This window comes from Folsomia candida, unplaced genomic scaffold (genome assembly GCF_002217175.1).
Source record: "Folsomia candida strain VU population unplaced genomic scaffold, ASM221717v1 Fcan01_Sc004, whole genome shotgun sequence".
Lineage (NCBI taxonomy): Eukaryota > Metazoa > Arthropoda > Collembola > Entomobryomorpha > Isotomidae > Folsomia > Folsomia candida.
Window position 1 is genome coordinate 3,136,439 of NW_019091196.1, and position 24,422 is coordinate 3,160,860.

The window sequence follows — 24,422 nt, forward strand, 5'->3', positions numbered from 1 at the left end:
AAAGCCAAATAACCGGGGATGAATATATTATTATATAGTAATTCTGGAGTATAAATCTTGAACTGTGTGCATGTTTTAATTAGAAAAATATGGTAAAAAATTGCTGGAGAGACAAATTCAAAATATTTAAGAGGTTAGTTTTTATGTAATGATCAAACAAAACTGGACTAAATCTGAAGAGTAAGTGTATGAATTCGTGGAGAACCTTGAACGACGTCCTGCAACTTACCAGATGTGACTCAACATTCTCCACGATACGAATTCATACACTGTATATAAGAAACTGGAAGAAACCAGCCCAACTGTACTACAAAACGCTTTTCCATATTAAGCAAAAAGCAGAGCGAGAATCAGACTCTGGTGGGTATCCACCACCACCGCTGGCTCTCGTTGCGACAGTGCCGGGATTATGAACCAACTCGTGTTGAGATGCTTTTCATCTCTCACACGAGTTGGTTCATCGTTTTAAACTCTCCAGTTTTTCAAATAAAAATAAAAAAAACGTGCGAATTTTTAATAAAATATTTAAAAAGTGCACCATGGAGGATTACTCCTCCCCCAGCGAGCAGCCACCTCCACCACCACCCCCCATTGCACCCCTGCCACCACCGCCACCCCCACTTTCGTCGCCATCATCATCGTCGCGTTAATTTTCGAGCGCATAGTATCATTATAAATTCCGAAACGCGTAAGTTTTAAATTTGGGGCGGTTTGGACAGACTAAATTTGCTTATCTTAAAAATTGATAAGTACACTGATAAGCACTGTAGCGTTAATTCTCGAGTGCATAGTATCATTATAAATTCAGAAACGCTTAAGTTTTAAATTTGGGGCGGTTTGGACAGACTAAATTTGCTTATCTTAGAAATTGATAAGTACACTGATAAGCACTGTAGCGTAAAAATTTGAGTGCACATTATCATTATATATTCAGAAAAGCTTAAGTTTTAAATTTTTTGGCTATTTATTATATACATGTCATTATTGCATAAGCTGCCTTGCTACGGCTCTTGCCTTATGAAGCGCCTCCCCCAGAAACTTTGACCCCAAAAAACTCATGGTAGCGGCCATTTTTAGTCGGACAACCAAGGCTGAAAATGTAGCTCTTCTCATGAAGAAAAATCTGGCATCAGGTTGTCAGACTAAAAATGGCCGCTACCATGATTTTTTTAACGATTTATGTGTATGTGAAAAAACCGCCAATTTTCGAATTTTGAAACTCTTGATGCATCAAAATGTTCGTATTCAAGGGGGAAGTCAAATGTCAAATGCAACTTGGGGTCTAAATCTTTTTGTACCGAGTGTACATTTATTTTCTCACTTTTCCCAATTTTCTTCCGCAATTTTTGAAGGGGGTGTGGTTGCATATAAATTAATAATAGCTACGTTATATTGATCCTTTCACCAAAATATAAGGTTCCAATTTTTTATGCGAAATTCGGTGACATCGAGGCGAAAAGGGGTTGTACAGTACACTCGGCCTTCCTCAGCTATAGGTCAAAGGATTTGAATGGAACGTGCGAGTGGCCAGTGGCCGGGGAAGCGTAGGGACAAAGGGACAATGTCCCCATGGTTGTTCAATGTCCGCATTATCCGCCCATCTTATATTCCTCTAAATGTCCTCAGATGTACCCCCGGCTTCCGCGGCCACTGCGAGTGGCAAGTGCAAATGTGAAACGAGTTTGGCCAATTTATTCTTGCGGATCGCCTTTTTATTAGGATGGATTTCATGTAGCTTGATGGGCACTAATAGCAGTAAGGGAAGGACAATATACATAAATTTTAATAAGATTAATATGAGTTTTCACAGAGTTTGATTATTTAGGTAGAGGGAGTTACTCCGAGAAAACATGGCCAGATTTGAACGAAGAAATTGAATAATTGTGGAGAATCGATAACGCGTTAAAAATTTAATGGACATGAAAGTTAAAATTTCGAAGTTTAACATTACTAAAAATTCTGAAGTGTATTTTTTAATTAAACAGCAAAACGAAAAATAGGAACAATACACCACGTGGTTTGAGGGCTCATGACTTTTAAATTTTTCTTTTAAGTAAGGGTTGATGCAGTTAAATTGTGTCTCAAACCATGTCCGGCTTTACTCTAATCTCCTCTGCACAAGTAAATCCCTCTTCCTTAATATCCAACTCTGTGCTTAGATGTAATAAGGGGAGAGATAAAAGGGTGAGACAATTTAGGCATTTGGCATAGTCGTTAGGACGATCAGTGCAGTGGACATTCAGTCACATTACATCTGCTTCCTCTGGCTCACGAAATGACAAACTTCCGAGAGAAATTCTCTCTACTCTGGCTCTTTCATTTTGCAAAATTATTTTGGAAAACTTATATTATTATCTACTCTACACTTCAGAATATTACAACGTTAGCCGACAATAATAGGAAAGGTAATTTGCATTTAATAGCAGCACATACATTTGTAATAATTGCTTAATTTATTTTTATATTTATCAGTGTCTTGAGTCAAAACATTCAAAATGATATTAACAAGGGAGACTCATACCATTTTAATGACCTGCCTGACACGGGGTGCAGTTTTATTGGCTGGATTCATCATGTTCTTCGCGATACCTTCTTTCTTGGAACTCGTTTTCGATGAATATCTTAACCTTCCTCTACGTGCCTCAATCGCTATCGTGTATATGTTTGGGTTAAATAAAAACAATCAGAAGGATTTGGGCTTCGAATCGTTCATACGGGTGGTATTGAAGGGATTTTTAATTATAATATTCGCCTGGGATACGAGGACAATATTCCAAATGTAATTAATTTAATTATTTATGGACTTAAGGGCCTGGGGGAAGTTGCTTAGAAATCACGTCAACTTTGACGATAAAATTCAGCAATGCACAAGAGGGCAGATTTTTTAAATTATGTTTAATGCGTTAATCATATCTTTAGATTTTACTTGAGTTTTTTTTGACGATCTGCCCTCTTGTGCAGTGGAGATATTTGGTCGTAAAGTGAGGACAAATTGGCTTAGAATTGCCAAATTAATGGCAGGAATTGCATTTTGAGTATCCATGGAACAAAAGAAACAACTTTTTTCAAAAACTTGAGGGACTTGAGGGAAACTTTTTCAAAAGCAGTGACAAAACCAAAGCTTTTGAACGTGAGTGTCCCATAGAAACGGTGTCAATTAATTGTGGTCGTAACCTAACAGAGCGATAATAATCTTGGGGCCCTGGCAATTATTGTTGCTAACATAAAATCAAGTAAATCTTCCCCCGGGCCCTTAACGTTTATAATGCACAACTTTTAAAAATTTTATGAAATTTATTTTTAAAGAAAAAAGCCATTTACAATTTATGATCAAAATGAGATCCAATTGGCGATCTTACCTTTCGTGGACAACGTAACAGGGACGGAGATTAAATCGCCACAAGATTGGTATGAAAATTGCAAAGTACATTTTTGCCGGAACTAAATCATAATCTTATATTATAAACTGGAAATGTCTGTCGGCAACGGAAGTGAGAGCAAATATAGTGAAAGTAAAGAAAGTCAAGTTTCGAATGGGACGAAAATTCAAAATAAATTAAATTTTAAAAAGTGATTTAAATGTCTGATGGTGGTAATCCTGGGGTGCTTATATAGCTTGGGACATCAGACATTTAATTGATTTGAGTTTTCGCACCATTAGAAACTTGACTTTCTTTACTTTCGCATCCGTAGCCGAGGGATATTTCCTGCTAATAATTCTCCATCGCCCGGCGTTAGACGGGCTTATACGCTAGTTAATTGTAACATTTTTTCAGGAAGTCGCAAACAGCCCTGCTCAATTGGAAACCCGAAAGGGGTTTAATTGGGCACGCATCACTGCTCCTGGTTAATCGTGCCTATATTAGTGGATGGCCTACTAGTAATGAAGATCAAACCACTATCAAGGCAATTCTCAAACCCATGCGGCGTAATATTGAACGCACTTTGGGGGACGATATTCGCGAAGAAGGACGCTACCCCAACAGCGTAATATTATTTCCGGAAGATATAAAGCTAAATTATGAAGAAATGATGAAAGAATGGGAGCACATTAAAAACACTCCGTACATGCTGAGTAGGGGCAATTGTGCCCAAACGGTGTATAACATCTTGGAGGCAGGAGGATTCCAGATCAGTCGGGTCATGGGGGACGTTTTTAGACTTCAATGGCACTTTCACGGACCCCTAACTCTCAAATATATTGTTGGTAGTACAATAATTGCTAGAAGTAAAATTGCTGCTGGGTGGGTGGCAAAACTGGCTGTAATGACGGATATAGTCATGCAAGACTTTGTATCCTTTAAAATACTTACTGCAGTGATCCAGATGGTTTATTGGTGCTACCGATTGAAAACGTATGGGTCTGATGAGTTTGACGTGCCTATAATTAATGCAGCACCAAGGCCTTTGAAGTACTATCATGTCGTTAAAGTAGTTGGATTTTATTCCATTGGAGAAACTTCTAGGATTAAGTTCTTAATATTGTCAGTAGTAATATGGATCGTTAGCTATTTTATGGTAGCCCGATCTAAGGTTAATACCGGGTAATTTGAAGTTTTTTCCCTAAAGCTGATTATTTGTAATGAAATAAGTCCCGATTTTTTAAAGTATAAATACTTTTCGTACAAATTCGCAAACAATTTAGAGTTTTAGAACTTAGGATTAGTTTAGAGATTGCTAAACCAAGAAGATTTCATGACACTTGAAACTGCCCTTTGAGCATCATCAAACACTTCAATAAACTTAATACCTAACCATTTCACGCCCCCTTTGGGGGGGCAATTTAATTTCTAATTTTTAGACTATTTTTTACGCAATTTTTCTCTCAATCAGTTCTGCATTATGATATATTTATGTGTGACTTGTATACAAAAAGTGCTCAAGTGATTAATTACTTTAGTGTGAATTTAATTAAATGTACCTTAAAACGTCTATAAAATGGATAGTCAAACTGGAATAAATGAGAATCCCATATCCTCCCAGAAACAAAATTGCATATTGCTTTATCCGGCAGGAAGTCTGAATTGCATGAAAATACAAGTAGCATTGACTTCTTAATTATGATTTATCAAATGAAGATTTAACCAAATTTGTAACCCCTTTTTACAAATACCCATATTTTTCACGTGAAACTGATGCATATAATAATGTGTCTCAGACACAGTGTCTGCAACCCCAGAGAGCGTGGCATATGTTATTTATTACCGTTTTTGCACATACACTTTTGACGTCGAACTGATACATTTTTTAATTGAGAAATAGCAACGTGCAGTCAATCAATTGAATATTTAATGTTAAAAATTGATCTTAAAACTGGACTGATGCGGATGTGATGTCCTATAAAATTGTACTCTATTTTTTTGGCAAAAAACAGAATTTCATAAAAATTGCGTTGGATTTCTAAATAATGATCGACTTATGATGAAGATTTCTTCGCATACCACTGTTTCTACATACACACACTTTTCACGTCTAACTGATATATTTCCAAATCGAGAAATATTTAACAGCGTGTATTTAGTTAATTGTACATTAAAAAGTTTAAAAAATGGATCGTAAACCTGGACCAGAATTAGACGTGGTCCTCTCATAAGCAGAATTTCATTCTTTTTTTATCATCAGACAATCAAAATTGCTTAAAAATTACATTAACCCTCTATATCATGATTATGAAACGCAAGATAGATCTGTTTATATTTAAACGAAGACCCAATTTTGCCTATACACATTTTTGACGTCGAACTGATACATTTCCAAATTGAGAAATATTTAAAAATTGAACATGAAAAAAGCTTACGACTAGAAGATCATCTATAAAATTTAACCGGTTTCGAATCTTCCTCACAAACAAAATTGGTTCCTGGTTTATCAGTAAAAAACAATCAAAATTACACAAAAATTTCATTCAGCATTTAAATCACGACAACGCACAAAAGTTTTGTGACAAAACATGGAATCTGTTATCCAACTTTATAAGTTTTTTTTGCATGTACACACATTTTTGACGTGGACGTGATAAATTCCCCAAATTTAGAAATACTTAACGGCGTGATTTAATTAATTGCATATTGTACATTCAAGTTTAAAACATGATCTTAAAACTGGACCAGATGCAAACGCAGTATCAAAATTGAGTACTATTTTACCAGCAGAAAATCAAAATTACATGAAAACTGCATTGATTCTACAAATATACTGCTGACTGTGCCATGAACTGACTGGACGCAAAGTTAGTTGGACTTAAACTATAACAACATTGAGGAAGGAATGGATATCAAGAAATTATTTCTAAAATTAAATTTTGCTCGGGATTTATTCGTCAAAATGTGGTATCAATATGCAAAATTTTGTCATGATGGATATCTCCAGACGCGCAATTTGTTTATTGTTTAGGATTGTAAGGAAATGCAGGAAAATAATAAATAGATTATCATGACATAAACGCCGATATGAGATTTTGTAATGATTGAAAATTCTTAAAATTGCAAGTTAGATGTGGTTTTCCTAGTAAATCATAGTAATGTATTATTTAAAGTTTGAAAGAGATTTATCGAATGTTGATTTATATGATATTTATTAATTTAAATTTAAAATAAATATTTACTTGTGTAGTTAAGAATTTAAAATTTAATATTTAGTATTGAAATGTACTTACAGAAGGACGGACGGATGGACAAATCAATTTATAAAGTACTAACAACAAGTATTTTACTAACCAGTAAATAATACAAAAAGTTAGAACGATTTAAACAAAATCATACACAAACACATTCTTTTGCTTAGGATTAGTAAAATGAGGATTAGTAACTTTTCAAAAATTCATGCAAAAATTCATGCAAAAATTAATGCAAACATTCATGCAAAAATTAATGCGCAAATCATGCACAGATTCATGCAAAAATGCATGCAAAAATGCTTACAAAGCTGAACTGGTTGGCTAAATCTTGCTCTTCCTTCGCCGCGAATATTGAACTGGTATAGGAATAATAATATCATACTTTCTTGGGCGAGGCTGGATAATTGTCCAAATTATTATTACCAACCAACTTTAATTGTTCAGTTAAAATTAAGGGCGTCATTATATAAATCACGTCGCCAAGATGACGATGCACTCATCCATTAAGGGGAAACTTATCGCAGTAATTGGCGACGAGGTAAATAAAATAAATCGTTGAAAGTTATTTTTTCTAATTATTTAACATGCTGTTAATTGGCACTAAAATTTGTGGGCTTATCATCGACTCATTATTATCTGACAGGACACCTGCGTTGGATTTCTGCTTGGTGGCATCGGTGAAATTAATAAGAATCGGCAGCCTAACTTTATGGTGGTGGATAAGAGTGAGCAGATATTTTGAAAAAATTCAAATTATTATTCAATTTAATGCTCAATTTGCTAATTATTGTATTATTCATCTTCTTGCCTTAGACACAAGTGTATCTGAGATTGAAGAAACTTTCAAAAAGTTTATCCGCCGGGATGACATTGACATTATTTTGATAAGTCAAAATGTAATGTTATTAATATTATTAAACATTCTCTTGGTCTTGGCGAATTAATTAGCTAATTGCTCATTATATTTATCAACCTCCAGATCGCAGAAATGATCCGTCACGTTATCGACAGTCACACAAATCCTGTCCCGGCCGTGTTAGAAATCCCGTCGAAAGATCATCCCTACGATCCCACGAAAGATTCCATTCTCCGCCGAGCGAGAGGAATGTTCAATCCGGAAGAGTTTCGATAAGATCTTATCCTATTTACTTGTTCATCATGCTGAAATTATTCCTCCAAGAAACATTCCAATTTCCAATCCAGCCTCGGAACTATACATAAAGTGAACGAGTTATGTACTGTGCGGGTGGAGCTTAAACCTACGGCCTCCTGAAGTACCTTGTGCTGAGACTAGGGTTTCTCGTGAGTTTAGCTCCATTCGCACAGCACATAACTAACTCACTTCAAGTATAGTCTCGTCTTGTAGCTAATTATATAATCAATAATATAAACGACTTGTGATCTGATTATTATTCGTCAGTTAAAAAATTTAATATGTATGTTGTATGTAGTTTTAAAAAAACTACGTATAAATATGTAAGCAATGGATAACTTGTTATCTTGGACCTTAGTATCTTAGGCAAATATCGCGTGAAATATGTATCTTTTTCTGGTAGAAGTTTAGCACGGAATTAGAAAATGTGTAGTTAGTTAGTTAATCAACTTTATGTGGTCTGGTTTAAATAATTATGCAAATTGAAAAATAATATGCAAATTATGGGAAACAATCTATCCATTTTGATACTGATCATCAGACGTCGGATATGAATGACCGATAAAACCTCAAAATATGAATGAAAAATGACCGTAAAAATCCCCAAAATATGAGCATAAAAATGACCTTATTTTTTAAATTTTTGGCTTAATTTCTTGATATATTTTCTTGTAATGCTCATTTTTTATCAAATAAACAAGTTCTGGGGTGATTTAATGCATTCCCAATGAATTAAATCACCTTAGGCGAAAGTGAAAGTAAATTTCTGAAAGTTTCTCACAATGAATCATTGTGAGAAAACTGAATTGTTTGTCATTTTCTGTCGATTTGATTGCCAAATCTTAGAATTTGGCCAAAAATGATAAAATGAACGAAAAAACCCCGAAATATGATCGGGAATATGAATATGTCCTAAAATACGAAAATATGACAAATATGAGAAAATATGCTTTGACCTACGTGACCGTAAACATTATCAGAAAGTTTGGCGACTGTAGGTCAATAAATGGAAAAAGTCATTTTTCATTCATATCCGACGTATGCTGATCATCATATACTGATTGATACTAATTTGGAATCGATTGCAATTTATTGGTTGGTTTTAGCATAGTTTTTTTTTATGAAAATCTGATTTTCTGGTAGAATTAGAATTTTAGCATGCAATTAGAAACTAATATGCAAATTATAGGAAAGAATCTATCTGCATTTGTACTGATTTGAAATGGATTTTGATCTTAAACAATTTATTGGTTGCTTTTTCACATGTATTTTTTACGACGGATTTGGTGGGTTTGTCGGCTGACGGGGCACCTCAACCACTTTATTAAGCGTGGCTAGTCCTGCTACAATATTGGGTGGCGTTGTCGATAAGCCGTCGTCATCTTTCGTGAGGGAGCGTTGGTCTTGCGCCTCTTTCTTGGCGGCGAGGGAGCGACCCAGTTTCGGCACTTCGTCGAGAGGTGTAGGGCCACCCCACTTGTCGTCGTCCGCATTCTTATTCCCTCCCCAGGCGGAGGACGAACTATCGTCATTTTTGGGTTTGGACCCTCTACGATCGCCGGATCCACCGCCACCGCCGCTACGCGTATCGGAGGAGCCCCAGCCATCAATTCCGGAAGAAGATCCAGATTGTCGACCGCTTCCGTTTCTGTGGCCTCCGGATCCGGATCCGGAACCATTTCTACTTCCGTTTCCTCCGCGGCCACCCCCAGATCCGGATCCATCACCTCGCCCATGTCCACCACGTCGGTTCCCACCACCTGAAGATGAACAGAACAGGAGGATTTAGGTCAACTTTGCCTCAAAATGAAGGACTCTCAGAGTATATGCTATTCGATTTTGAGCAAATTAGTGTCAACCGATCACAAATTTAATTAGGATGAAATTTGCGAAAGACACGATCTCCTAATGGGCACGTTTGGCCGAGATATTTGCATCCGAAGAGGAGAAAACGCGCAGTAAATTCAGAAAGTGCAAAATTTGTCAACTTTAAGGCACATTTTCTCCTCTTCGGATGCAAATATCTCGGCCAAACGTGCCCATTGGGAGATCGTGTCTTTTGTAAATTTCATATTAACCAAATTTGCGATCAGTTGACACTAATTTGCTCAAAATCGGAGAGCATATACGCTGAAAGATCGCCATTTTTGAGTATTTGGACCTACTTTTTGCCAAAGCTGGTGAACGGTTTTGTATCAAAGGGAGCTTTTTTACTTTCAGTGTCACCACCGTAACTATCTCCATCATCCCTGGCACGTTTCTACTTAAAATGCTTAAAATTTGTCAAAATGCGAGGTATCTAGGGATGTTCGTAAACTTCATAACGCTAATTTTGGACACCCTTTTTGGACACCCTTTTAACATGTGTCACGATATCACTGAGCCCTGACCATTCTTGCGTTATGAAGTTTACCAACGTCCCATTTCGTAATCTTTCGAAATTTTTCAAAATTTTAAAATTGGGTTTACCTTTCGAAAAACAATGCTACTTCCGTGTATAAGGTTAAAAATGAGGGTGACCACGAAAATAGTTCCCCATGTAAATTTTTTAAGCGTCATATTTCGAATTTAGCTATTTGCGAATATGTACACGATTTCAAATATGTTGCGTAATTTCTACGTATGGGTGCTGGAATTCGGAGGAGGCTGTTATTTTAATTTTTAGTGCTGTGTAACAAGTGAGCATTGCATTGTACTCTAGTTTTAAAAGTCTTTTGTTTTTTTGTGATGGAGATTGTGAGGGTATTTAAAAATTGATATTTAAAATATGGGTATGTACAAAATTTGCTATATTTAAAGGTTTAAATGCCCTTGATTTCATGTCGTTATTTGCAGAAATAAAATGGCAAGCCTTAACTTTCATTGGGAAATAAACATGAAAGAAATTCGTGCGTATGTAAGTTTTACATACGCACGAATTTCTTTACATTGTAGTATGGTTTTGATGACAATGATGACGATCGATGCTAAACGCAGTGTTTCAGGTGCAAGAAATAACGGGAAGAAAGTGGTTTCTTGCAGGGAAATATTTTGGCCTGTGAGAAAGGCGAGGCGCAAGAAATTTCACCCCGCAGCGCAAACTTCATAAGACGCGTGGCTACATGGCGCATATTTCTTGTACTTTTAGCAGTTTTTTGCACGTTTTTGCACTTTCTTATGCACTTTTCTGCACTTTCATGCAGTTTCTTGCACCTTCAAGAAATTTTCTTGCGTTGGCTTGCTTTGGATTGCAAGAATTGCAACAAATGACAAACCCGCAAGACGCGAAACACAAGCCGTTGTTCGTCAGTTACAAAGAAATTAAAACACAAAATGCTCATTATTATATGCATCATAAATAGAATTTCTATTATAGAAATATATTCTTTTTAGAAGGAAATTTTAGTTTTAGGAATTAAAATTCATGGCGTAATAGGTGACTTTGGCGTCAATTTTAACGACAAAAATGTTGGAAAGCATTTTTTATTTTTTTGAAATATGTAGAGATGTAAAATCATCAAATTTTAATATGTTTGCTCCTTATTACATCCATAATATTAGCATAACTACAATAGATATATAAATGAAATTCTTTATAACATAAATATCTCCTCCAGCTTGTGTCCTTTTGGAAGGGATCCTAAAATGGATGCTACATTCCCTCTTTGAACAGTGATACTCATTCTCTGCAATAAAAAGAATGTCGCCCTCTTCTCTTCTGTGATGTTTGTGATTCTGGACCCGATTTCTTTAATAAATGACAAGCCATCTTTACCCCAAATCCCTGTTGTTTCGATGGCTATTGGGACAAAAAGGAAACTGTCCATAAGTTGTTCATATCTTTTCTTCTTCCGGTCCTCTGCTTTCTCAGCTGCTACTCCTGGGCGAATACTAGTTTGTGGGAGGTACGATGGTGCAAATGTATCGGAACACGTGAAGTCCCACACTACCGATTTTCCTCTTGCCCATGGAATAAGTGTGAGACCATCTGGACGTTTCCCATCTTCACGGGCACACCCGGCTGGCTCTTTAATTATAGGGACTCCTGCAGATCTGAGGGCTCTGGCGATGACATCGTTGGCTGCGGCATGACGGGAGTGACGTCCAGCACTATTTTTGCAACTGAGACCATGATAGCCTTTCGTGGACACTTGTTCACCACAAGAACATTTGTGGGGCTGGCAGATGTCACAGCCTAGTCGAAGAGCGGCGGCGATGCGAAACGTCTCATTAGGAAGATGTGTGCCGAGTTGAGGAGAGGGGATAGCGTTGAGCCACGCTCCAACATTGGGTTGTGACATGGCGTGATAGCGGGCTTTGTCTTCTAATGTAGTCGCATTAGTTGTGAGGTGATTGATTACACCTTCCTGTTGTGGTATTTCCCATATTGCCTGGATACCTCGTATCTCGAGTGGAGGAAGTGGCGATGAACCAAGTGATTTCCAGCGTTCCTCTCCTTCTTGGATGGCGGTATCGATGCCATGTAAATGTGGTGGAAGTAGGCGTTCCGCAAGAGGCAGGGAGCTATAGATAGACGCTAGAAAGCACGGAATCGCCACATCTATAGCGTGTCTGACCCCAAGACCACCTTTGTTGACGGGTAGAGAGGACTGTAACCAGGATTGAGGGGAAAGGGAACAGTTGATGATTCCCTCCATAGCATTTTTTAATTTGGCATCATAAAGAGTAAGGGCGTCAAATCTTCTCCATGTCGGTGCACAGCGGAGAAAGTATATTAGACGAGGTGTTGAGATGGAGGCACGGAGAAGGAAAAAGGCTGAGTGGGAGGAGAGTTTGAGTAGCCGCGTGCTAATTTTTTCCATTTTTTCCACAAAAATGTCGTTATAGTTTTTTCAGCGATAGAAAAAAGTGTGATTTAATCTACACAAAAATTAATCCCTCAAAAATTTCTATTTACAAATGACACAGAGATGACGACGCTACAGGATTTTTCTGAAGAATCGCCACGTTTCCGGTATGATGGACCTTCTTGCAATGACGACCTTATTTCTCGTCACGTGTACAAATGTTGACCTCACTTCCGGTATGTGACCCCTGCGACATATTTACAATTTCAATTCATGAAATCATTAATCTGACTATTTTTTAGGGGTCCAATGCATCTCGTGTTTTTCTCAGGACGGTGAAATTCCTTACTTTCACCCAACGACGGCCCCCGCCTCGAATACGCCGTCGCCCTTCCTCCACTCCTCTATCCCGCCTGCGCCACCGTTTATCGACCCGCTCCCACATCTCTATCCGCCCAACGAAGTTCCGCTTTGTGGCCGATGGGAGAACGCCGAGAGGCCGAGGGCAGGAACAAAGATGGAAAAGAATCAGTCTTCCCTGGGCGAAAGTAATGTTCAGAGTTCTGCACAGGCACTGAATAATACGTCGCCATATGTGGAAGATTGTCCACGTGGTAAGAATAATTAATACAAAAATGTGCCTTAAAATGTGATAATTGTGACGTTTCAAACAATAGAAGTCTTCCAGCGTATGCGATTTTGGGGAAATCAGTGCCAATCGATGGCAAATTTAATTAGTATGAAATTTGCGGAAGATATGATACAATTGCACGTTTGACAGAGATATTTGCATCCGAAGAGGAGAAAATGAACCGTAAACTTGGAAAGTGTAAAATTTGTCGACCTTGAGACGCGTTTTCTCCCCTTCGGGAGAAAATATCTTTGCCAAACGTGCCCATTGAGAAATCGTGTCTTTCGCAAATTTCATACTGATTAAATTTGTCATCAATTGACACTAGTTCCCTCAAAATCGGAGAGCATACCTCCATTTTTCGTATTTTTTTAAATAAATAGGCTGTAAAATCGAGGCGTACAAAGTGATCTTTACCTCCACCACGTATGGGAATTCTTTCTCCACGCTGCGCCTCTTTCGCCGATGTCGTGACGACTTTCCCCGCGGTCAGAAATGTATCGACTTCTCCGATTTGGCGAAACACAACTGGATTCATGGCCGAGATACGTTGCTGGATGAATCGAGGACAAAGATTGACTTCTTTTCGGCCATAGTTTGCGGATGTGGGAGGGATTTTTGCAATGAGAACGCGACCCGCGTGCTGGGCATGATTTCCGAGCAGGTGGCCGACTGGGAGAGGTCGCTCCATGAGGATGACGATGGGGGAGAAGGGGGAGACGAGGGGGGTGAATTTGTGAGAGGTCAGTCGGCGGCGGAGAGACCGTTGTTGACGAAAAAAGTGACGATGACGATATGTTTTGGCAGTATTTTATTTGTGAAAATATTTTTAAAAATTTTGAAATAAATTTGCATAATGTGATAAAATTTACATATTTTATATGCATCATGTAATATGATGAATTTGTGAAAGCTCAGAAAGGGTTGTTGACGAAAGAAGTGACAATGACGCTGTTTTTTAGCTGCATTATTTTACTTGTGATGAAATTTTGTCATAAATTTGCATAAATTTGCATGGATAATCTACATATTTTATACGAGAGGTTAGTCACTATTGATGAAAGTGACGAGGACGCTGTTTTTTCGCAGTATTTTATTTGTAATGACATTTTGACATAAATTTGCATATTAAGAATAATTTCCATAATTTTATAGTCATCACGTCACATTTTTATTCAGCTTTTATCTTGATATATGTACATAATTAATATGAATTAATTATTATGCACAGAAAAGGTTAAACATTAACTGTAAATTTAACTGGATTAAAAATCTTACTCTTGGAAAATGCAGGACAAAAGTCGTGACAATTTTGAATTTTAAATTGATACAGAATTATTAATTAGCAAAACTGATGAGCCAGTCGTCAGTCTCTTAATTTCATTTTAATTATTTAATTAGTTAAATCTAATTTATAATTGCCCGCCTCCACATTATGCAAATTCTAAAGTTTTAGTCCCTGCTTATGTACCATATCAATAACTTAATTTTATATATATAGCCTCACAATTAACTAATTACTCTTAAAACTATCTCGACATTTTTTTTACAACAACCATGATTTGTTTTGCATGCAATTATTTATAATATCGTGTTTAACTTGCCCATATTGGATTCGATTAGATTCTGTCCCAGAAATTAATTAATTACAATTAAATATTTCTAATTAATTATACTTATATTTACCTGAATTATCTCCTCAATTAAAATAACTAAGCACCACACCACCATAAAAAATAAAACAAAATGCAGCATGCACCCCTTCCTTCATTTATATAATTTAATTAAAAAGTAATTAAATACACAATTCTGACTGGAAGTATACTCTCCTCCGTAAATATTTATGCAAATTATAAATAATTCCTAATTAGCATATTTACCAATTAATTAATTTAATATACATTTAATTACATTTACACTTATCAAATTAAAGAATATTTTGAGCGGGACTGTAATTACCTAATGAAGATCGCAAATACTTAAGATCTTTCCTCTAATTTATCCCAATTATATTTATGTACTGAGCACGAGAATGGATTAATTAATTAATTAACTAAATAATTATCCTAATTGAAATGCAATTAACTAACAACTGGTCGAAATTCCTCTCATTTTATAAGAAGAAATTCAGTCCCAGCTTCTAGTTTATGTGATGATTGGGTGAACTCCCTTCATTTTGCAACTGATTGTTACAATATCTGCGCTTAACCTTATCTTAATAATTATGTAGCTTATCTTATACCGTATCTTAACATTTATAGCTACCGCATCGCAAGATAATTCTATGTATCTTATGTTACTTCAGTCAAATCAAAAAATCACAAAAAAAGAACGGAAACAGCAAAAATTTTACACTACTGATAAAAAAATGATGAAGAATCATAATCGTTACGTCGCGTCGCCAGTGCCTCTCGATTAATTAAGTACACAAATTAATTGCCTAATTAATTAGTTAACTAATTAATAGCTGATTAAAAATAGTCTTGGCTTAATAGAATTTCTTGGCTTGATTTTCCTTGCTCGACTTGTACAAAAGGTAGCCGAGGATGACGCCCATTTGGACGAAGCCCATGGCGACGACGACCGTGGTGGAGACGCAGCTCGGACAGCCTCCCATCTGACCGGATGCTCCGGTCCCCACGGGGGCCGAATGAACGCGCTGCGACACGGCGGACACGTCACGTTTGAGAGTGTTGATCCCGTCCTTAAGCTGTAATAATACAGAGTTAATAACGGATAAGGTAACGTTGTAATGATAAGCGTGACGATGATAATAACCTCGTTGACTGATCCGGTAATGTCTATATTTCCATAGCTGGCAGGTTTGCCCCCATTATTGGCGGACATTGTTTGCAAGAGGGTTCTGAAATCATGAGAGTAATTAAAAATGTTTAGACACAGATTTTCAAAATTTGAAAAATTCTACACTAGAAGAACTTGGTAAAGATTTGGTTTTGAAAATTTTAACAGTTTTGATAAGTGAAATTCGCATCGAATTGCAAACATGGCACGAATTGAGGATTTCCGCGTCGATATTCACAGAATTTTATTACATATTTATTACGACTTACTTGATGTCTCTCGTCGACGTCAATAGTTCTCGACTCGCCGCGAGCATGTTGTCCACCTCGTGACGCGCCATGCCTCCACCTCCAACCGCTGGTGGCTGCATTGGAATTTGACCTGTGATTACGAAGTAAATGATTAGCTTGCGAATTTTTAGCAGAAAATTGACACTAAAAACGATGAAAGGTTTGACTGAAATTTTTATAACAAAATTTCCCCAAAAATTTCTTCTCCTTTCTGACCTTGAGGAATATGACCAATCGCTCCCTGTCCTTGGAATGAACTGACGAGCGAAATCGTTGTCTCTTGTCGGCCTACAATCTCGTCCAACTTCCTGCTCAACGTTTGCACCAGTCCCCGCAGTTCAGATTGGCCTTGAAAGATTTGGCGGAGTTCGCGAATCTGCTCCTCCTCAAACCAGTCGTCGTCATCCTTCTCCTTCTTGGCGTCGGGATGCTCTTTGTGATACCTGAGATGACAGGAAGTAGAATAATATGCAAATTAAGGACCACATTAATTTGACGAAAATTTCTACTCACTCTTCCTTCTTCTTATCCAACTGGTCTTGATATTGCTTGAACTCTTGGTCAAACTTTTGCTGTTCGGCGGTCACGTCGCCGTACGTGGCAGAGTCGAGGAGGAGGCTCCACGTCATGAACTTTTGAACGTCGTGATCATCTAACAATTAGCGAAGTAACTAATTAGCATGATCAATTAATAGAATTTTTATGTTTGAACAGAATCAGCGAGCAATTCATAAAGAAAAACTGGGTTGTAAAATGAAACAATGGCCAAAAATCCATACAGGTAATTAACCAGTTAACTAATTAGCATGATTGATAGACTGGATCAATTGGTCGAATTTTTATAATTTTTAGAGAATCAGCGAACAATTAGTGGAAAATCTATGAAACAATTACCCAAAATCCATACAGGTAAAATTAGCCCGTTAATTAATTATGATGTGGATTAATTAATCGAATTCTTATTTTTTTTAGAGAATTATTCCTATAAAACAAGCATTATTCATGCAAAAACTGGTTTGTAAAATGAAACAATGACCCAAAATCCATGCAGGTCACTGTATAACAAGAAATAACACCCCCGATAATTCCCTACCCAACCCACCAGCAAGTCCTCCTGTGGCGGCGGAGAGACCAAAGTATCCGCGACTCGGGAGGAACACATTTTCCGCGCGGAGACAAAGTTCATAGTCCGTGTCGCTGTTGGACATCCCGTTGTTGATGAATATCTAACCAAACAAAGGGTACAAATTAAGGTTTGTCAAGTGTCGGGATAACGTGTGAGTTAAGGTCTGGTCACATACCGAGAGGACATTCTTGTAATACATGACCTTCGTCCTCACGGGGAACGGTTTGTTACGAAAATCGCGCAAACATCCGGCCAATTGTTGGGTGGAGCCGTCACTGGAAATAAATTATGGGTTAAAATTAGCAATTAAAAAAATTCCTATTTAGAAATTGGGTACAAAATATTTTGTCAAAATACAGTATTCTGAGCCCCGTTCTTCCCAGTGTTTGGATTTCCGGGGTTGTTACACCCCCAAAAACGTGATAATTTGCATGAAGAATACAACAGTCATACGAAAATACATGTTTCCTGAAGAAATTTAACTTTTTATCGCTGTCAAAATACATTGTTCTCACGATTTTGTAAAAATAAAGCATTTTGACAGCGATAAATAGTTAATTTCTTCACAAAGCCTTATTTTCGCATGACTTGTATTCCCATGTAGATCCTCCTCTTTTTGTGGGTGTAACAGTCCCGGAAATCCAAACCCTGGGAACAACGGAGCTCAAAATACTGTATTTTTACAAACTATTTCCCACACGTCTGCTAAACAGTTCACACTTCCGCTTATTACACCAGACTCACTTTTGGTGGTCGTACGCCTTCGTGCCGTCATTGACCATGGCCATGATGTACGGATTATTGTGCTTGTTGTCGTTGTCGAACGTGTCGAAGAGGACACCGAGCCCGACCCATTTATCGGACGTTCCGAATACTGGTCCTTCCACACCTTTCTGCTCCGTAAACCAGAACGCCTAAACAAAACAAAAGATGTAACTTATCATCATGATAACCATTTATCCGCATTTTCGCCATACCAGCCCATCCGCTCCTATCCTTCCGCGCCCCGTCACTCTGAATAATATCTCGACTTCCCACCATTCAAATGCGGTTGGAAGTTTGGACCATATCATGCCTAAAAGTGTTAAGATAAGCATAATTAGTGACTAGATAAGCCTAAACTACTAAATGCAACGGGTTTCTTACCCTTTTGGCTCTTTAAACTTGGCGTTATCCTCAAGTTTTCTTCGCTAGCGATGGCGTCTGTGAACAAATTGAAGAACAACATTTATTAAATTACTGGGGTTATCAATTGTTTGATAAGGGCTAATCGCTCCTCACTTCCGCTATGCTCCCAGAATGGAACGGTGCCATCTTTTTGTGAAAGGTAGGGTGGCTTGAAAGAATATTTGTACTCGAAGCGGCGAAACGGTTCTTGTCCGGAGACTGTGGCGAGGAGAAAGAAGGCGGCAAAGGTTATCACGATGGGAGAGGGATCCATCTTGGTTTGGCTTATCGGAGGAGATAACTAACTATCCAGACAGAAGGGCAAGGAATGAAAGTCCGGTCCGGTGGAGTGGAATGTATTTAATTGTTACTTTGCCACGTCGACTTATTCTCGTTTAGTAGGACCAGACCATACGCGGTGTAGATGGACGAGGATAAGACGAAACCCAAAATAATCGTGTCACTTATCTTTCTGAATTCTGCAAAAAGTGAAGATTAAGGTTTATTAGTGGCTTTCAATAATGATTAAAACAAAACCTTTTAAAACAAAACCAAAAGTTAAAGAATCGTTCATATAAATAAACTACAAGTAATTTGATAACCTCCCTTTCACCTTATCCACCTAAATGTTCTTATCACCTCAAAAAACTGTCTAAAACCTCAATTTTAAAAATTCAAATAAAAATTCATTTTACCAAAAACCAAACGATCGACATATGGTCTCCCTTTCATAAAACTTTACATAACATTTCCACAATTATATTTAACTCTGGTTCGTCATCGTCATCTTAAATATCTTGTAACTACTAACTATATTAAAATTCAGTCAAAACTTTCACCGTTAGAATAGAAAGTAACCTTAAAACTATAAATTCTCTCCCAAAACACATAACCGGCCAAAATAATGCATGTACAAACTAACTAATCCCCTTTATTACCAAGTCAATCACTCACCTTATCCAATTAAACCATTAAACTTTAATGGCTCACTAAACTAAACTAGCAGTGTTTAAATTAATATTTTGTCAAGTGTTGTCCAACTGGTCGGTCGGTTCGGTGTGTGTGCTGTCATTTGCATATTATACACATTGAATTCAAGCTTTACCAGGATTTGGGATTTTGACACGTGTAGCTTTTACAAAACCAGCCACGTTGCCCCGACCGAGTTTATTGTGCGATATATTATGTACACATTTACATAATATGCAAATGCATGCATTTAATTGTACTGAATCGATAAATTAATTAGCCCACGCATTATTTAATAGAGTTTAATTACAATTAATTCTAAATTAATTAAAGTAATGCGTTTTGTAACCTTTAGTGTCCGATTTGGTCCACCCTTTGGTTTGGAAATGTATCTGTGAATGTAAAAACCGTTATAAAGTTGATGAAAAAGATAGCGATTGTTTGCAATTTTGTCAAGTGCAAGTGCAAATTTTTGCAAAATGTCTGCTGCTAAATATTTCTTAACTTAGAAATGTACCAGTTCGACGTCTAAAATGGATGTGTGTACAAAAAATTAATAAAAAGATAATTTTAGATTCCAATTCAATAATGATTTTAAATCAAATTCAATTTTTATGCAATTTTGATTTTCTGCTGAAAAAAATAGAATGGAATTTTGTCTCTGGAATGACATCACGTCTGCATCTGGTCCAATTTTAGGATGCATTTTCTAACCTTTTTATGTGCAATTTGATACATTTGAATACGTATAATATGCATGCATGCATTTAATTTTAATGAATCGATAACTTATTTACTTCATGCATCATTTAATATGTAGGGTTTTGACAAATAACTAATTACATCACATTAATTAAATAACATGCAATTTCTAAGCTTTAAGGATTCGATTTAATGTACACTGCTAAATATTTCTCGATTTAATCATTTATTCAATAGAGCTTTTACAAATGATTAATTACATGATTGCAATAATTGTAATTAATTATTAATTGCAAATTAATTGCATCATTTTCTAATGACAAGTTCGATACATAAATATATATTTATTCCCGGTTTAAGTTTAATAATAAACCTGTAACTTATTTAGTTCACGCTTATTCTATGCATTATTTGTGTAATACAGTCTTGACCTTGACAAATAATTAACTACATGATTACATTTAATTGTAAATTATTTAACTGAATGAATAATTTTCTAAATTTCAATGGCAAATTTGGTGCATTACTGACTGTCACATAAATATTTCTCAATTTGGAAATGGATGAGTTCGACGTCAAAAGTGTATGTGTACGTAAAAATAGTATAAATTTGATTAAAAGATGAGAGTCTTCATAGTTTCAGTCCTGATTTAGATATTAAACGTTGTTTGCGTGCAACTTTGATATTCTGTTGGATAATACAATACAGAATGCAATTTTAATAATTTGCTGCGAACCATGATTAAGTACATGATTATGCTTACATAATTATAAATTAATTAACTGACTTTCTAAACTGTAATGTCGAATTTGATACATTACGTAAATATTCCTATTTGGAAATGGATGAGTTCGACGTCAAAAGTGTATGCGCATGTAAACGGGTATGAAGTTAATTAAATAATAGGTAAACTCCCTCATCATCATAAGTTCAGTCCTGATTTAAAAATTCGATTCAGTTTTTATGCAATTTTGATTTTCTGCTGGATTAAACAGAACGCAATTTTGGCTCTGTTAGGACACCAGGTCAAATTTTATGATGCATTTTCTAAACTTTGTATGTATAATTTGATGCATGCACTGCTAAACATTTCTCGATTTGGAAATGTATAAGTTCGACGTCTAAAATATTTGTGTATGTAAAAAATTAGTATATAATTGATTAAAAGGTTGCATGGCAGGAGTTTCGAAGTTCAATCATGATTTAGAAATTGTGGGTAATTTTCATATAATTTTGATCCTCCGGTAGTAAACGAGTGCTGAATTATGTTCCTGAAAGGACACCACATCTGGTCTAGTTTCAGGATACATTTTCGAAACTTTAATTAGTAATATGCAATTAACTAATTGTAAATTCAAGGTTTTAAATATTTATCGATTTGGAAATGTATCAGTTCAACGGCAAAAATGGATGTGTGTATAAAAAAGGTTAACATTGATGAACAGATAATCTAGTCCTAAGTTCAAATTTAAATATGATTTTAAGTTCAATTCAATTTTAATGCAATTTTCATTTTCTACTGATTAAATAAAGTGTCTCTAATTATTAAACACGTAATTATTATATTTGCAAATTTATTTGCAGATAATTACAATAGGTTGGCAAATTAAGGTCGGGTCTATCTTTTTAGGTACAGAGTTTGCATTATATATTTTTCAATTCTGTATCTGTATAAAATTGGGAGTTACTAAAAATTTGATATTTAGCATAATAAAAAAATCACTTTATTTCAATCATGGTATAAAATCTGAATGGTATTTTATATGAAATTTTGATCTTGTGCTGGATGGATAGATAAATTAGAATGCAATTTTGTCTCTGGGATAACACCTCATCCGCCTTAGGTTTTACCATAAAATGTCCAATTTGATGGACGTTGCTTAATATTTCTCGATTTGGAAATGCATCAGTTAGAAGCAAAAAGTTTGTGGGTTTGTAAGAATGGTTGTACAGTTGATTGAAATGAAATCTTCATCTGATCAATCATAATTTAGAAGTCGATCCAATTTTTTTGCAATTCTAATTTTCTGCTGGATAAAATACTCAAGAATTCAATTTTGTCTCTGGGACCGCATTCACATTTCTGGTTCAGTTTTAACAATTATTTAAAACTTTGATGTGTAATTAATTGTATGTCCGCTTATAAATGCTTTCAGATTTGAGAATGTATTACTTCGACCCCGAAATTTGAATGCAGGTTAAAAGAATTAAATACAATTTTTACGAACGCTTAACTGGTTTATGCAATTTTTCCAAAATGTAAAACCTCTTGGACTATGAAATTTTCATTTTTGTTGTTATGTATTTGTCTAGGTTTTTTTGTGTTTATCAAAATCAGGATAACATTGAGCAAAGAAAAACAATGATATTGACAAAATTTTGAGATTTCAAGATTTTAACGTCAAATTGTAAAATACTGACAATGGAGGTCTCCCAACGTATGCTCACAGATTTGGACCAAACTAGTGTCAATCGATCACAAATATAATTAGTATGAAATTTGCAAATGGAACTATCTGCCAATACGCAGGTTTGACGGAGATATTTGCATAAAAAGAGGAGAAAACGCACCAAAAGGCTGGCATATTTTTCATTTTCCAAATTTCCTGCGCATTTTTTCTGCTTTGAATGCAAATATCTCCGCCAAACCTGCGCATTGGCAGATAGTTCCATTTGCAAATTTCATACTAATTATATTTGTGATCGATTGACACTAGTTTGGTCCAAATCTGTGAGCATACGTTGGGAGACCTCCATTGTGAGAATAATATATGCCAAATACTGAATCAGGTAGGATTCGCAGTTGCCTGTAAGATTTTAAATTAAATTAAATTGATTACAAGATATCATAATCTCTTGGTTTTCCATATGTAGAGTTTAAATTTTAGAAGTTTAACGAAATTTAGATTTTCTGCTAGATAAAATAGAATTCAACTTTAACTCCGGGAGGACACAGCGTCTGGTCTACTTTTGTAATCCATATGCAATTCTGATTGTCTAAACTTTGAAGTGCAATTAATTAAATGAACACTAAATATTTCTTGACTTTGAAATGTCAAATGTTTACGTGTTTGTAAAAAGTGTTGTGATGTTGGTTGCAAGGTTTTGAAAATCTTCACGTGATCAATCATAATTTAGAAGCTATTTTTACCCAATTCATATTTTCTCGTGGGTAAAATAAGTAGTATGCAATTTTGTTCCCCAATGTTCCTATAAGTTCAATCATGATCATCATGATTTAGAAATTCAGCGTAATTTGTATGCAATTTATCAGATTTTCTGCAGATAAAATAGTACATACATACAATTTTCTTTTTAGAGGACACCACATCTGAATCTGGCCAATTTTTTAAACTGGTTAATGACCAATTAATTAAATGTATGCTGCTAAATATTTCTCAATTTGTAAATGTAGCAGTTCAACGTCAAATGTGTGTGTGCATGTAAAAATGTGCGTGAAGTTGATTAAAAGATATGTTCACCGTCAATGTCAATGTGTCTGCAATGTATTTACTTAATCACGATTCATAATTTAGAAATTCAATCCAATTTTTTGGCAATTTTGATTTTCTGCTGGACAAATAAAACAATATGTAATTTTGCTTCTGGGAGAACACCCCGTTCGCATCTCGTCCAGTTTTACGTCTCATTCCATTTTTGAACTATTTAATGCACAATTAATTAAATCCACGCTGCTAAATATTTCTTAATTTGTAAATGTAGCAGTTCGACATAAAAAGCTTATGTGTATGTAAAAGCATTTCGTTAAATTGATAAAAAGATCTCTGTTTTACCTAGTGGTCTCAACGATTCTCGGTCCTGACGGAACGGAACCGGAACCGGAACTTCAATACGGAGAACCGAACCGAACTTTTATTACCGGGCGGACCGAATTTTTTAACTCAGTTTGCGGACTTGTTTATAAACTTGTACATAAGATAAACACTACTCAGCACAAATACGTCAGGTAGTGTTGTTTTTAATGCAGCTATTCCATCTTATCATAACACTACTGGTTGGGCCTGCAAAGCCGGTTCGGTTCTCGGTTCCTTACCGGTTCGGTTCCAAGAACAAGACCGAACCGGACCGTTGAGACCACTAGTTTTACCCTTTAAATACTGTTTAGTATTTCTCATTATGAAAATGTATCAGATCGACGTGAAAAGTATATGTGCATA

General features: G+C 36.0%; 5 protein-coding genes across 7 annotated transcripts; 3 read left to right on the forward strand and 2 right to left on the reverse strand.

Moving 5' to 3' along the window:
- The first annotated feature begins 334 nt into the window (after nt 1–334).
- On the forward strand, nt 335–6,750 carry LOC110848713. 2 transcript variants are annotated; one of them, XM_022095992.2, is made up of 5 exons: nt 335–1,755; nt 1,826–2,405; nt 2,473–2,779; nt 3,307–3,408; nt 3,777–6,750. In XM_022095992.2, exons 3-5 carry the CDS (start codon nt 2,496–2,498, stop codon nt 4,546–4,548), a joined length of 1,158 nt encoding a protein of 385 aa, XP_021951684.1. In that variant the 5' UTR covers nt 335–1,755; nt 1,826–2,405; nt 2,473–2,495; the 3' UTR covers nt 4,549–6,750. The 2 variants fall into 2 exon arrangements, with proteins under 2 accessions (XP_021951684.1, XP_035706653.1); XM_035850760.1 differs by having other exon boundaries at nt 335–688; nt 1,627–2,405.
- Nucleotides 6,751–6,963: 213 nt separating this feature from the next.
- On the forward strand, nt 6,964–8,287 carry LOC110848456 (V-type proton ATPase subunit F 1). Its single transcript, XM_022095680.2, has 4 exons — nt 6,964–7,154; nt 7,260–7,341; nt 7,430–7,512; nt 7,596–8,287. Exons 1-4 carry the CDS (start codon nt 7,101–7,103, stop codon nt 7,746–7,748), a joined length of 372 nt encoding a protein of 123 aa, XP_021951372.1. The 5' UTR covers nt 6,964–7,100; the 3' UTR covers nt 7,749–8,287.
- A 754-nt stretch (nt 8,288–9,041) lies between these two features.
- Nucleotides 9,042–9,914, reverse strand: LOC118435254 (cell wall protein IFF6-like). The gene is made up of 2 exons (XM_035850968.1): nt 9,899–9,914; nt 9,042–9,529 (listed from the first exon to the last, which is right to left on the reverse strand). Exons 1-2 carry the CDS (start codon nt 9,912–9,914, stop codon nt 9,042–9,044), a joined length of 504 nt encoding a protein of 167 aa, XP_035706861.1.
- Nucleotides 9,915–12,651: 2,737 nt separating this feature from the next.
- LOC118435277 lies at nt 12,652–14,060 on the forward strand. Its single transcript, XM_035851014.1, has 3 exons — nt 12,652–12,792; nt 12,859–13,170; nt 13,571–14,060. The coding sequence occupies exons 1-3, from the start codon at nt 12,726–12,728 to the stop codon at nt 14,032–14,034; spliced, it is 843 nt and encodes a 280-aa protein (XP_035706907.1). The 5' UTR covers nt 12,652–12,725; the 3' UTR covers nt 14,035–14,060.
- Nucleotides 14,061–14,331: 271 nt separating this feature from the next.
- LOC110848716 (protein ERGIC-53) lies at nt 14,332–19,683 on the reverse strand. Of its 2 annotated transcripts, none has more exons than XM_035851013.1 (12): nt 19,527–19,683; nt 18,687–19,051; nt 18,552–18,608; nt 18,383–18,480; nt 18,150–18,319; nt 17,581–17,680; nt 17,382–17,505; nt 16,793–16,931; nt 16,496–16,722; nt 16,259–16,370; nt 15,966–16,050; nt 14,332–15,897 (listed from the first exon to the last, which is right to left on the reverse strand). In XM_035851013.1, exons 2-12 carry the CDS (start codon nt 18,844–18,846, stop codon nt 15,676–15,678), a joined length of 1,494 nt encoding a protein of 497 aa, XP_035706906.1. In that variant the 5' UTR covers nt 18,847–19,051; nt 19,527–19,683; the 3' UTR covers nt 14,332–15,675. The 2 variants fall into 2 exon arrangements, with proteins under 2 accessions (XP_035706906.1, XP_021951686.1); XM_022095994.2 differs by lacking the exon at nt 19,527–19,683 and adding an exon at nt 19,268–19,472.
- Between the last annotated feature and the right edge of the window lie 4,739 nt (nt 19,684–24,422).

Excerpts from the sequence above, each read along its gene's own strand:
- LOC118435277 (XM_035851014.1), top strand. The coding sequence starts at position 12,726 with ATGATGGACCTTCTTGCAATGACGACCTTATTTCTCGTCACGTGTACA. Across the intron at positions 12,793-12,858 it reads AAATGTTGACCTCACTTCCG|GGGTCCAATGCATCTCGTGT; the intron begins GTATGTGACCCC and ends ACTATTTTTTAG. Across the intron at positions 13,171-13,570 it reads TGTGGAAGATTGTCCACGTG|GCTGTAAAATCGAGGCGTAC; the intron begins GTAAGAATAATT and ends TTAAATAAATAG.
- LOC110848456 (XM_022095680.2), top strand. The coding sequence starts at position 7,101 with ATGACGATGCACTCATCCATTAAGGGGAAACTTATCGCAGTAATTGGC. Across the intron at positions 7,342-7,429 it reads CTTTATGGTGGTGGATAAGA|ACACAAGTGTATCTGAGATT; the intron begins GTGAGCAGATAT and ends TTCTTGCCTTAG. Across the intron at positions 7,513-7,595 it reads TTATTTTGATAAGTCAAAAT|ATCGCAGAAATGATCCGTCA; the intron begins GTAATGTTATTA and ends ATCAACCTCCAG.
- LOC110848713 (XM_022095992.2), top strand. The coding sequence starts at position 2,496 with ATGATATTAACAAGGGAGACTCATACCATTTTAATGACCTGCCTGACA. Across the intron at positions 2,780-3,306 it reads ACGAGGACAATATTCCAAAT|AAAAAAGCCATTTACAATTT; the intron begins GTAATTAATTTA and ends TTATTTTTAAAG. Across the intron at positions 3,409-3,776 it reads ATTAAATCGCCACAAGATTG|GAAGTCGCAAACAGCCCTGC; the intron begins GTATGAAAATTG and ends ACATTTTTTCAG.
- LOC110848716 (XM_035851013.1), bottom strand. The coding sequence starts at position 18,846 with ATGGATCCCTCTCCCATCGTGATAACCTTTGCCGCCTTCTTTCTCCTC. Across the intron at positions 16,932-17,381 it reads CGCCACAGGAGGACTTGCTG|ATGATCACGACGTTCAAAAG; the intron begins GTGGGTTGGGTA and ends GCTAATTGTTAG. Across the intron at positions 15,898-15,965 it reads TTACCGGATCAGTCAACGAG|CTTAAGGACGGGATCAACAC; the intron begins GTTATTATCATC and ends GTATTATTACAG.